Source organism: Sitophilus oryzae, unplaced genomic scaffold, assembly GCF_002938485.1.
Source record: "Sitophilus oryzae breed Bouriz unplaced genomic scaffold, Soryzae_2.0 scaffold_1436_pilon_pilon, whole genome shotgun sequence".
Lineage (NCBI taxonomy): Eukaryota > Metazoa > Arthropoda > Insecta > Coleoptera > Curculionidae > Sitophilus > Sitophilus oryzae.
The window spans coordinates 299,592-314,787 of NW_022146100.1; the positions used below are offsets into that span (position 1 = coordinate 299,592).

Here is a 15,196-nt window from a genome sequence, read left to right on the forward strand (position 1 = left end):
CGTGTTTACTGTCCTCTCTTTGTTCAGTACATTATAAACGCATTGTACTCTTCTTACATACGGAAATCTCGACCCAAGACTAACCTTTGACAGCCCTTAGTATAAGAAATATGGCACCTTCATTTCTGAATAACTAGAATTCACTATTTTTTTTATTTAAGAAAATATGAATTAAACTGGCCATTTCTCTCAAATGCGATTTTAAATTTAAAAAATAGTAGAAACTTTTGCATAAAAAATGTTAAAAATTATATACAGAGTGTTCACAAGATCAGTAAAGTTTTATTACTTACTTTCCAACGCCGATTAACAGTTCTTTGTCGTGTTTGCCCGGTACCCACCAATCAGGCATGTCCGCCGACGAGAGACAAACTTTCAATCTCTCGTCTAGTTTCGGATGAGTCAAGATCTCTTCCCTGATACGGGAGAGCAACTCTAACCTCTCCAAAGTCCTTCTAGCCTTCTCTTCATTAACATGCTCGATGGTGGTATCGTAATTACCCTCGTCGAAATTGCCACCCGATTGTTTTTTGCACATCATTACAAAATGCTTGTAGTATTCAGTCAGTTCATCGTCAGACTTCTTCTCGAGTTTAGCCAGCTGCTTGAATTTACACCACTCATATTTCTTGTTTTTTCTATGGTAGATCACGCCGTAGGACGAGGCTATCCTAAAGAAATCAGCTTCTTCCCGCTTGGTCCAACGTTTGGCTATAGTGTGACGTTCCCTGTCTGACTTAGTAGATTCTTTCATAGCCTGTTCGAGTGCCTGTTTACCTTGCCTCTCCATCTTCTGAAAAAGTGAGTATCAATTCCAAAAATAAAAAGTTAAAGAGTTAGTAACTTGTGACGTAATAGCTTTGTTCGCGGTGCGAAGTCTGAATTAGCAAAGGACGGCTCGCATGCGCAGTGCAATTTTTTTTATTCCGATTGTTACAGAACTTGACTGTCGTATCTTGTTGACTTGTTTATGTATTAGTTATTTTTAAATGAGTGATTTCATTCTTTTGAAGCAGAATAAAACTTAAAATGTCAAAACTGTCATGCCCTTTTCTAATGCTGGCTGTAGGTTCTCCGACTTATAATTTGGCAAAATGGTTATCAAGGGAGTTCGAAAATTTACCTAATCATGAACTCCCTTTCTCAGTTAAAAATAATATTGAATTCGTTAACAAAATTAAAGATATAACATTGCATGAAGGTGAAATTTTGATCTCCTTTGATGTATCTTCGTTGTTCCCAAGTGTTCCAATTCCACATACTTGAAGGAATTACTGAACGCAAATGTTGGCTCGACAACAAAACTGTGATTGAATATATTGAGCTTACATCGTTATGTATGAAACAAAATTGTTTTCAATTTAATAACAACTTTTTAAAACAGCGGGAACAATGTATCAATGGGTACAACAATGGGTAATGCATTGTCTCCAGTTTTGGCTAATTTATTCATGAGCAGGTTTGAAGTGGAGGTTAAGAATCAGTTTGAGTATTTTCCAAGAGTATAGTTTAGGTATGTGGATGATATTTTTACTGTTTTTGACACATATTCAGACACCATAGATAATTTTATTTCTAAGTTAAATAATCGTTTTCCTTCCATTAAATTTACGCATGAAATTGAGAACAACGACAGATTACCATTTCTAGATGTATTAGTTATTAGAAGTACTAATAATTGCCTGGAATTTGATACCTATAGGAAAAATACCACTACACGCAGATATATTCCTAATGAATCATATCATAGTGTTGAACATAAAATGGCTAGTTTAAATTTCTTAGTTCATAGATTACTTAGTTTTCCACTTTCCAACGAAAGATATGAAATAGAAAGAGATTACATTAGGAATGTAGCTGAGTGTAATGGATATTCTCCTTCACTAGTTGATAAAATAATTAGAAAACGTAGGTATAGGTTAATGATTTCGAAATATTCGACTTTTCAAGTGAAGAAAGATACGTCAAAATATTTTTCAATACCGTTTGATTAGAGAGTTATCCCGTGGTCTAAAAGGAATTTTTAAAAATGTCAATTATAAACTTGTGTATAGTGCTAATAATAAATTACAACAATTATTAGGTAATCCAAAGGATAAAACACCTCCACTGGAAAGGTCGGGTATTTATGAAATTTCTTGTAAAGATTGTAATCAGAAATATATTGGGCAAACTAGAAGATCAATATTAACTAGGTTTAAAGAACATTTAGCTCAGAGGAGATAGATAGATAAAGACCGGATAAATCTTGCGTTGCCGAACATATTGTTGATAAAGAACATTGTATTGATCTTAATAATTTAAAATTAATTAAACAAGGCTCAAATTACAGGTAATTAGATGCATATGAAAGCATCAGAATTAATAAATGTAAAGATAGTATGAACAGAGACAACGGTCCAATTCCTTCAAGTTCTTTGTTCCTACTACTCTAGTGGCGGAAATCTAACTGTTACAGTCGGTGGGCTCTGTCTCGGTTGGCTAGATCTTGCCGTGCCCACTGAGCGAGTATATAAACGCTCAACTTGTAGATTGTAGGTTAGTTTATAATCATCTGCTGATGATGCTAACATGGTTAGCGAAACGCGCGTCCAGTGTAAAAGTAAAAGTGTTTTGGTGTATTGTGGTGATTTAGTTTTAATTTTGATGAGTAGGTAATATAAAATAAATTTTTATGAAGTTATAAAATAAATTGTTATGATATACTGAATTTTCGTTTCAGCTATGCCAGCTGAAAGGCTACTGAGATGTCAAATATCGAAACCAATTAATAAATCCGTGTGAAGCACTGTAACTGCACATGCGCTTTTAATTAACTGTGAAATGGTTCACAAATTCATCCGCGAACAAAGCTAATAAATACCTAGAAGTGGGTTAGATTAATTAGTTAAAACAAAAAATTAAGACAAAATATCGTGTACATACCACTTACTAATTTACCTTTAAAAATTACAACAGTTGATAAAAAAAATTAAGATACGTCGAATATAGTAAAATCAGGACACTCTGAATTATTACATTTTGTAATAATTGAATAACCTTGCTATTTATTGCATCACGTATTTAAACAACAGTATTTGTATATATAAAATTCAACTTCACGCAATAAATTAAAAAAAAAACGATTATTATTTAGATAATCGACTTAAAGTATTTACAAAACGAGATCTAAACAAATGATGCCGTGTGAGGAAAATGTTCAACATAACTATTTATTTTTATCCAATATTGTCATAGCCAATTAAAAATATTATATGAGATTTTAAATATATCTTTATTAATTTGTTCACTATAATTAAATATTATTTGATGTACTATAGTCTATAAAATGAATAACTTTGAATTTTGACCGTTATTTTTTACCAACCTGGCAAATATAATCATCAAAAGCAAATATAATTATCAAAAAAGTTACTGATATTCTTTAAATTGAGTGCCTGAACGAATCAGATAGGTAACTCTTTTTACTTTCGTGAAATAGAAAAGGAAAATTATAAAACAAGTCACAGTTCTGCCTCTTCTTGCAAAAATCAACACGAAATGGCATAATTGTCAAAAGTCAAATGTCATCAGCTTTTGGCATTTCTAAATTTCAGACCAATGCCGTCTCTAATAGAACAGCCTCGGACGAGATTTATGACGTCACGCTAGTTAGATACTACGGATTAATAAATATGTTGTAGAATACATGGAAAATATAATTATTCCTCGTGTTTTTGATTTGTATTTTAAAAATGATATAGTTTACATGAAATATACATAATATACAGTTAATAAATATAATATAATATATACCTATTTATAGTAATAAATACTTTGGCAAATAAACTATGAACCATACAAATGCAGCAAATGTTTTACAATATACAAATAATGAATAGGTACATAACATAATGGGTAAAATGTAAAATATATTTTAAATTTTGGTTTCAAAATCGATTTAATTTAACAAAAAAACATTCAATATCTACTAATAGTGATATATTATTATTTGCATTCACAAAATTTATTGAATTTAATATTTTGCAAGTATTAATGTTCGAAAAATTATATATTTGCAAATAATACAATATCATAGAAAAAAAGGCGTCAGAGATGGCTATGAAATAAAGATCGCTGTCATTTTATATGTCAAATTATTCTAAAATTTTTGATTTTCTTGGGATTTAGGTTCGGGGAAAACGCTGATTAAATTTTCATGTGGTTTTTCATTATTTTTGTTGGTTTAAAAGGAAAAAAAATCATATGACACAGCACTGATTAAGGCTATAATGTTAGCCGAAACGTTTTTTTTAAACCAAAAAAAATAATGAAAAACCAAATGAAAACTTAATCAGCGTTTTTATTTATTAACTGTATATATATATTTTTTTTTTATGTTAACTTATTTATATTAACAGTATATTATGTATGTTTCATGTAAACTATATCATTTTTAAAATACAAACCATAAATACGAGGAATAATTATGTTTTCCATGTATTCTACAAAATATTAATCTGTAGTATGTAACTAGCGTGACGTCATAAATCTCGTTCCGAGGCTGTTCTATTAGAGACGGCATTGCGTCAGCATGGCCGCAAGTTGCTAACCTAATAAAATTAACACTAAAAAAGCCCGCGGGAACTGTCAAATTCAAAGTTATTCGTTTCACAGACTATATATTATTGTTTTTAGTGAATATTTTACAATAATGAATATTATTAATTATATCAATAAAATTTTCTCTTAATAAAAAAACAAAATTTTACTTGAAACAACTTACTCAGGGTGAGATGAGATACTTATCTATTAAAAAGGCATTCCTGACCTTAGATATTAACAAAAACAAATTTCAAATTCCACACAATTCTCTAAGACTAAAGACAGACAAATTAATGGCATTTTCTGTCAATTTAACACGAAAATATTAGCATTAAAGTAATAATAGTACACTACCGTTGATACTGTAGTTTACATAATCGATTTCCGATCTAAACACTTTTGTTGTCTAAGGATTCTTTGACTTAATGCAATGCCATTTTTTATGTGAACAAGTACCATTATGGTCAAAAATTACTGGGACATTTCTTTATTCAAAAACCCGCCTAATAAATTTAGGTAACTTATTACGTAAATTGGGAGTAGCTAAGGCAGTTTAATCAAGGTAGTTCTTTTCAAATATTATATTGACATAATTATTTGGTAAATTTGGTAAAACAAGCCGTGAAAAATCGCATATATTAATAACGACAGTGACAATGTCTGTCGAATTCTTCGATGACTTCATTGGACAGACTCTACTGCTATGATATTGAGAGTTATTGCTGATAAGAAAAAGGTAAAGAATACAAGATGTTACTCTCCAGTTAGAGCCAGCTAACCAAACGTGTAATAGGAAACCAATACAGGGTGTCCCAGAAATAAGTGCAAGTGTTTTAACTGGGAGTATAGTTCAACCCCAGAAACACGCCTATGAGGTTTTTTTCGCGAAAAAAAAATTTGAAAATTCGGAATTTTAAAAAAAAAATTTGATTTTTTTTAGTTTTTAGTTAAAAAACATAATTTCTTGATAATATGGCAACATAGGTAGTATATTAAATTTACAAGAAAGAAAGTCCAGAAAAGATCCAGTGGTTCTCAAAATTTTAGCAAAAAATATTTTTTTTTGAAATTTTCAAAGTAAAATAACTCCGTTATTTTGGACATAATTGAAAAACGATAAAGAGAAAATATGTTTCTTTTATCGAGATCTACCACCCCTTAAAATTCTAGCACTTATTTCTGGGACACCCTGTATAATAATTTTGCGACGAATATCCTAACTTCAATAGTTTTTATGAACGAGTTAACGACGCTTGCGACCCCAAAACTGAAATTTTAGCGAAGATCGAACAGGCCAGACGTACTTTTGCTTCCATGAAAATCCTCTTCTCCAGCCGAGATCTAAGCCTCGAACTGCGCATACGTACAGTACGTCTGCTGGATCTGTGTCTATGAAAGGAATGCGGACAAAAAACATTTAAATAAACAGCAATATATTTTATACGCCGACTTGACGAGTACGTCACCGCAAATCGCTCCGCCCACTCATTTTATTGGCTACTTGCAAATTTGTCGAATTTTTATTGATGGGACGCGTCGTCTAATTTTTTACGAAAAACATCGAGAGAATATCGTTTCCCCTCTCACGGATACCCCGTAGCTACAGAACGGACAGACGTACTGTATGCTGCGTTGCTACATCTTTCCAGTATTTCTCTACGGCTCTGAGAGTGGGATACTCAATCAGACATTGGAAAACCGCATTAACGTTTTTGAGATGTACTTGTATCGTCGTATGCTGCGTATATCCTGGATGGATAGAGTGACAAATGAGGAGGTACTCAGGCAGATGGGCAAAGTTAAAGAGCTCCTAGCAACAGTGAAGGAAAGGAAGTTACAGTACGTCGGTCACATCATGAGAGGTGATCGATACGAGGTACTCAGACTGGTCATCGAAGGCAAAATTGAGGGCAGGAGATCAGTGGGAAGAAGGCAAAACTCCTGGCTTAAAGATCTGCGTCGTTGGTTCGGAAGAACTTCGATCGAAATTTTCAAAGGTTTTTTTCACGCACCATCATAGCCAGTTGGATCGCCAACCTCCGAAGGGAGACGGCGGCCTAAGAAGAAGAACGAGTTATATTGTCACATACATATATATTTTCTCAAGTAAAACTTCTTTACACGCGATGGGAGTTGAAGGATGGAAATTGAAGGCCTTGACACACTAGACGCGAGAGGAAAAGTGGTAACGATCGGAGGTTACGACGGAGCGTCGTAACTCGGGCCCTGTGTGAGCCAGGGAGCTGAAACTCGGAATGTAGATGGCGCTCGAAGAGCCACATCTTTTCATGATATTTTGACGACGTTTCGTGCACTACGAAACCCCATCATCAATGAATCAAATCAAAAAATCGTCCGATTTCAATGAAATTTGGTATGTCGATAGATTGGACCAAGCCCAACTTAACCGATTCGTGTCACTGTGACAATTAGCTTTGACGTAAGAAACGTCATAAGTTTATGTCGTCCGATCGCGACCAAATTTGGTGGGTAGGCTATGTGAGCGACGTTGCTCACGGTCCCACACAGGGGCGACAAAGTTGGATGCGACGTTTCGTTAATATCTTCATCAGTGTGAGACTAACAATTTGATTTCGGCATATTTGGGGACGGGCTACAGGAGACGCACTAGATATTTCGAACCGATTCCTCTAAATAGACGAGGATAGGATAGGATTTTTCTTAGGACAGACTCCACCAAAAATGGACGAAAGGATCTTGCAGTCGCATAGAACATATTGTACAATCACGTCTTCCCGATTGTATCCTCACGAAAAAAGAGGCCTGTAAATTAACTTTATTTTGTGTTGGGGTTCATTAGCTGACATTGTTGACCGGGTTAGAATTTCAGTTACAATTCAAAGACCGCTTCTGGGCATTACCAATAAAATCGTTTTTGATTCTCAATAAACTGTAAAAAATATTCTTCAGCCCATCCGGAACTTCTTGAAAGTTTTGTATATAAGAACCCATACGTTCGACACTTATTTAAAATACAAGAAAGCTGTACCAGTATTTTTTAATCGTAATAGTCTAAAAGTGCGTATACATTAGTGTGCGATCTGCTCGTTCACTGGAGGTCGTACGTTGCTCTTGTTATTTTAACGAACCTCCCACGATTCATAGGAAACCCGTGAATATTCATTTAGCCGTTAATCATGTGATGAGTAGTGCGGCTCTGTTAATAGCAACAAGCTTGGAAAAAAAAAGAAAAAAAACGACGTTGGTGGCACGCCGACTTTTCAAAAAAATGTTATAAAACGGAGCTAAGCTGGAGAAGTATCAGTAAGTTAATGGTTACTATAAAAATTTCAATAGTATGTCACCAACTGACTTCGAGAACCTCTCGCATAAGATTGGTCCTTATATTTCAAAAGAGGATACTAATTTCTGCAATGCACTTTTGGACCAAGACAGGTGGGTATCTAGAGGTGGTATTCTAGTTTCTTGGGAGGAACTGAGAGGAACTAGTTCCTTAGTGCTAGTTCTTCCCTGAGGAACTAGTACTTTGAGAAGCCGGTAACTAGTTCCTTTCGTTCCGGGGTCTAAATAGTTCATTGGAGCTAGTTCGTTCACGAACTATATACTCTGTTTTTTTTTCTCAGGTAAGATTTCGACAGACGATGACAGAAGAAAAGCAGATGACGTCCCATACCAATCTATTTATTTTACTAAAAAAAGTTTCTAATATTTTTTAAGTTAACTATGGATGGGTTTAAATATAAATCCGTCATGCGTCATCTCTTGTTGTTTCTAACCAGTTTTATTGGTTTATTTCAAAAATGACAGATCATATTTCAATTTTATTGGTTTGATGGAACGATGAACGACAAACGGACGCCGATGCGTATGAACTCGCCTTTAGATTTTTGAGGCTTGTCAAAGTCTTGCCAAATTATAGGTTATCATTTTGTGTCAACTTATGTCAAATATCTGCGTTTTGGAAGATGATGCATTTTGATTCGTGTTATTAGGTGTGTTTTGTGTCTTTTGAAGTCAAGTGGAGGGAAAATTAACTGTAGACCCAGAAGCACAGTTTATAGTTAATACTTGCTGCCCAGGCAGAAAGTCTTATACACCAATAAAGTTTGTATACCATCTCGTCGTAGATAAGTGAGTATCTCGTATATGGTACAAGGATCGTACTAAACATATACTAAAAACTGGAGTTTTTATATAGTAAAATATCGACATCACACGATAGGTAAATAATGGATTTTAGTACTGCAGAAAAATAATGTCAAAAGGTACTGGTTTAAAAAAATTAAGATTAAAGTTAATTAATCAATCTTTAAGGTATAAAATTTGGTAAGTGTTGTAAATAAAATAGTTTGTTTTATTTATTCCTGTGGAATATTACAAATTTGTATTTGTACATAAGTTATATTGATAAATATAATAATAAATGCGGGAAGTTTCTTCAAGCTTGAAAGTAAAAAATAGTTTTTTTATATTTTTTTAGTATGTGGTGTTTTGTTATTGTTTGTTTTGTACATACCGTTTTTTTAAATAAAATAACTCGATTACTTTTTTTTCAGTTTTATACAGTTTTTTTCACAATATTTTGAAGTAATCACTTGTCAGTCAAATTTTAAATATATTAATTTCCTGCACCGCGTTCCAGTTGTACCAACTTATTTCTTTGTAAAATAAAATAAACTACACACACCGGAAAAATCTAGGGATATCATTTTATTAAAGTTAAAAATAAATGTTTTGAATAAACAACCACATATTTGTAGGCCGATTCTTTCTACTTCTTTCTTACAGTTATTTCTAAATTTGGGATATTTGCAGAAGTGTTTGTGCATTTTTGTCAAATGTATAAAAAGCACCTAGTATCAATTGTTCGAATTTAACCTGTACTGGCTATGTTTTTATGATAACTGGTCAGAATCCATTCAAATAACTCTGTTTAGTATTAAACGACATTATGGAGCGTAGACATCTTAACAGTGACGAAATGCTAAGGGCCATGGGTATGCTCGAAGCTGGAATGCGCCAAATCGACGTAGCTAGAGCATTAAATACAACGCAAAGTGTAATATCGCGATTAAGTGCACGCTACCGTGAAAGTGGTGATGTTGCTGAAAGGCACACAGGGCGACATCGCATTACTACCCCTCAGCAAGATCATTTTTTACAATTAAATGCTCAACGCCGACCGACTCTTACAGCACCAGAGCTTAGGAAACACATAATGTAACCGTTATTCCTGACACTGTTCGCAATAGATTAAGAGAGGTCAACTAAAGAAGCAGACGCCCCTGGAGAGCTCAACCCTTAACGAGAGGAAATCGAGAGGTACGATATTTGTGGGCTCAAGATCATGTTCAGTGGTCGAATGAACAATGGGCCAATGTTCTCTTCACGGATGAGTCACGCTTTGGAATTCATCCGGATTCGAGAAGGCTTAGGGTATGGAGAGAACCGGGAAATCTTATTCGGTTGGATCATGTTCAGGAAGTGCACCCTTATCAAGGTGGAACAGTTATGGTCTGGGAAGGAGTCCAGTTAGGCCGAAAAACCGATCTGGTTTTTCTTGAAAGGTTTCTAACGGGAATCCCATATCGTGATTTAAATCTTGAGCCTGTCGTGTTACCATATGCCAATGGTTTTGGGAAAAAATTCATTCTCATGCATGACAATCCACGGCCTCATACAGCCAGAATGGTAAGTGAGTTTATCAATGCTCATCAATTAAACATCTTACACTGGCCGGCACAATCTCCTGACCTCAACCCCATCGAGCACGTATGGGACGCGATCCAAAGAATAATTTTGAGAACGGGTATGCCTCGTGAAACTCGTAGGAATCTGGTTCGGGCCGTGAATGCAGCGTGGCAGGCTGTACCTCAAGAAGAGATCGACAACCTGATCAGGAGCATGGAGAGACGATGTAGGGCTGTAATGAACAGTAGAGGAGGCCATACCCTTTATTAAGTAAAAATGGTTTTATCATTTTTTTTTAAATTCACAGTTTAGAATAAAAAAAAATGTGTGTATTTTTTTGAGTTCAATAAAAATCAAGGTAAATTTGAAAAATTCGGTAAATTTCGCATTTTTATTTCCAATACGTCCTGTAAACTATTTGTTTATTTTAATTTTATTATATCAGAAATGCAAATAATAAAATTACTGACGATGGCTGGATAAAATTGTAATATCCCTAGACTTTTCCGGTGTGTGTATTTGAAATTAAAATGACAGAAACATCTATCACTGTCAAGGATCTTGTCGTTGGGCAGACTATAAATGTATAACATGGCTCCCACAATAGGGATTGGCCTTGATAGGCATCTATGAGCTTAATTAAATCGCGTAACTTTAAAACCACTATTAACATAAACGTAGGGAGGTGCACGATTGTCGCGTTCGCGGCACAGCGCGTTAATGTATACGCACTTTAATACAATTAGGGATTAGTATGTACATAGGAAAACGTTATAAAGCACACTGTTAACGTTAAGACATAAAGATTTTCGAAAAAAGGACTTACCAGGAGATACATAGCCAACTGTTGCAAGTCCCAACTTAAACCTATAGAGGCTGCGTCGCGTGAATCGAACTGTTGTGACACTTGGGCCAAGGCGGCTAACGGCGAGGACAGGCTCGCGGAGTCTACAGACGGCTGCTGCTGCTGCTGTTGTTGCTGCTGCGGCAAGGTGCACGAAAAATACTAATCTACCCACAAACAGCCACGACGCTCATGCAACGGATGTGCACAAGAGAAGATGGTATGTAGGGGGGTAGATAGATGAACTGATGATGACCATACGATATTATTTGATATACGAGGCATGTTTTTTAAGTAAGTACCGTTTTGCGATTCCGCCGGCGCAGCGCTACGGTCGGCGTTCCGCGCATGCGCGCTGGTTACCTACATCTCTTGTCTATGCACAGACGCCAGTACAGTCTGATTCTTCATTGTATACGTTGTTTATTGAGTGTTTAAGATGCCTCCGACAATCGTGAGCCCCGCCGATTGTGAAGTACGGGCTGTCATACGATTTCTTAGTGCTAAAGGCGTAAAACCGATCGATATTCATCGTGAGATCTGTGAAGTTTACGGACAAACCATTATGAGTGATGGAATGGTAAGGAAAAGGGTGAGAGCATTTAAAGATGGCCGCACAAATGTGCATGATGAAGAACGGAGTGGGCGTCCTTCGGTCGTTAATGAAGATTCGGTGCAGAAAGTGGACAAAGAGGTGAAAGAAAACAGACGCTTTACAATTTCATCATTGTGCGACTACTTTCCTCAATGTTCTCGTAGTGTTTTGTATCGCATTGTGACCGAGAACTTGAATTACCGGAAATTGTGTTCACGTTGGGTTCCGAAAATGTTGATGGATTTGCACAAAACCCAACGTTTAGGCAGTGCATTGACTTTCCTTGAGCAGTACCACAATGAAGGTGAAGATTTTTTAGACAAAATTGTTACTGGTGACGAAACATGGGTGGCCTACGAAACACCAGAATCGAAACAACAGTCCATGGAATGGCGACATTCATCATCACCCAAAACAGTGAAGTTTAAGCAAACAATTTCTGCCCGGAGAATCATGTGCAGTTTTTTGGGACAGAAAAGGAGTATTGCTAGTGGAGTTTCTGCCTCGTAATGAGACAATCAAGGCAGCATCTTATTGTGAGACATTGAACAATCTGCGCCGTGCAATCCAAAACAAAAGACGTGGCAAGTTGAGTAAGGGTATTGTTTTGCTGCATGATAATGCCCGTCCACATGTGGCTAATCGGACCAAAGATCTCATCAAATCTTTTAAATGGGAAACTCTGATCATCCTCCATACAGCCCTGATCTGGCGCCCAGTGACTACCATTTATTCCTGCACTTGAAGAAACACCTGGGCGGTCAGCGTCTTCAAGACGATAACGAAGTCAAAACAGTTGTGATACAGTGGTTAACCAGTCAGGCGGTAGAATTTTATGAGGAGGGTATTGAAAAACTGGTGCCACGTTATGACAAGTGCCTCAATATTCACGGAAATTATGTAGAAAAGTAGATTAAGATACAGGTTTTCATGTAAAAATAAAATTATTGCGATATCTTTGCACGTTTTTTTTTAATTCCAAAACGGTACTTACTTAAAAAACATGCCTCGTATCTTGATATTGTCTTATTTAAAATTTGGATATTAGTGTTCATTAGTCTGTTGTTTCCTATATAAAGAGGTTCGAAAATATTAGGAAAATAGAGGTAAAACAATCATTTTCTAAAATACCTAAAGGGTTGTTTTCTGCTTTTTTTATAACACATAGAAATACAATATCAAGAGCCATCAAAGAATATCAGAATATTGCAAAATTTGTCTAATCAAACCAAAACCATTGACGTAGGTGTTCCAAAACTAATTTTAGACAAATTTTACAAATCCACAGACAATAAAACGATAAAATGAGAATTCGTTATATAAAAATAGATATAAAACGAGTAAACAATAAATATCTTGTCTAAATTAGGACACAATTAATATTTGAAAATCCTACAAAATATATATTTAACACAACTCAAGCAAAGCCTCTAAACAGTCTATCTGAGCCATATTGAGCGGAAAACAACAAGTTTTTAAACTTTAAAAAGGTGAAAAAAACTTACCTTTTCTGGCTAATACATGGCAATTTTTTAACCGTATAAACGACCATTAATTAAAGAAATAATTATGTATAAAAACGTGCCCATGTATAATAAAGAAGGAATATTTTGGCCCAATTTAATCAAGTGTAACAATATATGAGATAAAAATAAAAATGTAACGATCTGTTTTGTGAATTTGCATTGCCTTTATTTTATAAAAAAAATCTTTCGAAGTCTTTCTGATTCAAAAGTAGTCTTCTCAATCAATTTTTGGACGTGGTCTGTCAAAATTGACTTCTCTCTTGCTAGACAGGCTTCTTATTAAAAAAAAAGGTTTTTATTAAAAAATTAAACGTAGTTAGTTTTAACGTTGCATTTCGTCGCCCAACTTTGAACGCATTTCGATTTATTTCCAGTTGTCTCGACTTACTTGGGTTTGCCTCGATCTACATTCGATTCTTAAAAGCGCCTGAAAACTACTCGTGGGGAGGGCGAGGGGGATTTATTTTGGCGTTTTTTGTTGCCTCGTTCAATTTTGTTTTGTTTTGAGCCATTTCCATAACGTGGCGGTATCTGTGCCGGAGGCAAAGGATTTTTTTTTCATACTTGGACTTAGTATACTGACAGAACTAATCTATACTAATATATAAAATCCTTAAGTGACTGACATACTGATTAATCACGATCCTGCTCAAACCACTCAACGTAAGAAGCTCAATTTTGGCATACAGGTTGATTCTAGGGTGTAGAGGTTCGATAAGAAGGGATTTTTCGAAATTCCAGTTCCAAAAGGGTGAAACCACCCCTCAAATATTACAATATTTTTTATTTAAAAAACGGTCAAGTTTCCGAAAAAACGCTCAAACACGTATATTTTATTTTGATTTTTTTACATATTTTAAGATTTTTAAAAATGTATACAGGGTGTTTCGAAAAATCTGGTCATTGATTAATCACGATCCTGCTTAAAGAGCTTGACGTAAAAAGCTGATTTTTGGAAGACAGATTGACTTTAGGGTGTAGAGGTTCGATAAGAAGGGATTTTTCGAAACTCGAATTCTAAGGGGGTGAAACTATCCCTCAAATATTAAAATATTTTTTATTTAAAAACCGGTGAGTTTTTCGGAAAAACTCTTAAACACGTATATTTTATTTTGTCGTTTTATGTATTTTAAGATTTTTTATAAATTTATACAGGGTGTTCAATAAAATATGACCATTGAGTAATCACGATTCTGCTTAAACTGCTTGACGTTTAAAGCTGATTTTTGGCAAACGGATTGACTGTGGGGTGTAGAGGTTCGATAAGGAGGGGTTTCTCGAATCTCAAATTCCAAGAGGGTGAAAACGCCCATCGAATATTACAATATTTGTTATTTAAAAAACGGTTAGTCTTTCGGGAAAACGCTTGAACAAGCATAATTTATTTGTTTTCTTTACATATTTTGAAATTTTTTAAAAAATCATACGGGGTGTTCCAAAAAGTTAGGTAATTTCTTAACCACGATTCTGCTTAAACTGCTTGACATAAAAAGCTTATTTTAGGCAAACGGATTTTTCGAAAGTCAAATTCCAACGAGATGAAACTACCCCTCAAATATTACCAATATAATAATATTGCCATATTGTTTTTTCTCATGCTGACATAAATGTGAGAAAATTTTACCCAGTTTGTATGTTAATGGAAATTCTTGCTTTGCTTTATCATCACCATTACAAATGATTAATTCGACGCGAACGAAGTCGCCGGTACACGCTAGTTATACAGGGCGAGTTTCCTACGATGTTCTCTATGGGTATCTCGGAAACTACTGGAGATAGAGAGTCGGTTAAACGGGGAAAGAATTGCAGTTTTGTAGGGTCATAAATATGCGCCTTACAGATTTTTGAAAAAGTTCATGGCTTACTAGATATTTAGAAAAAAACAAATTTCGGCTATTTTAAAAATTGGCCCTAATTCCATTATAAGCTATTTTAGACAAAAAGTTTTCAGATAAAAGTTGTAGATAATCATAT

The 15,196-nt window shown here is 34.9% G+C and overlaps 1 protein-coding gene across 9 annotated transcripts in view; it reads right to left on the reverse strand.

Annotated features, from left to right (window-relative positions):
* Nucleotides 1-15,196, reverse strand: part of LOC115876391 (chromodomain-helicase-DNA-binding protein 8) — a 71,555-nt gene that overhangs the window by 19,807 nt on the left and 36,552 nt on the right. For 5 of the 9 annotated variants that reach the window (XM_030892161.1, XM_030892157.1, XM_030892153.1 and 2 more), the window contains 2 exons: nucleotides 11,084-11,239; nucleotides 294-793 (listed from right to left, as the gene is read on the reverse strand). In XM_030892161.1, coding sequence (XP_030748021.1) covers nucleotides 294-793; nucleotides 11,084-11,239 — 656 coding nt within the window. The remainder of the gene's footprint in view (nucleotides 1-293; nucleotides 794-11,083; nucleotides 11,240-15,196) is intronic. The other 4 variants (XM_030892155.1, XM_030892154.1, XM_030892160.1 and 1 more) reach the window with 4 other exon arrangements.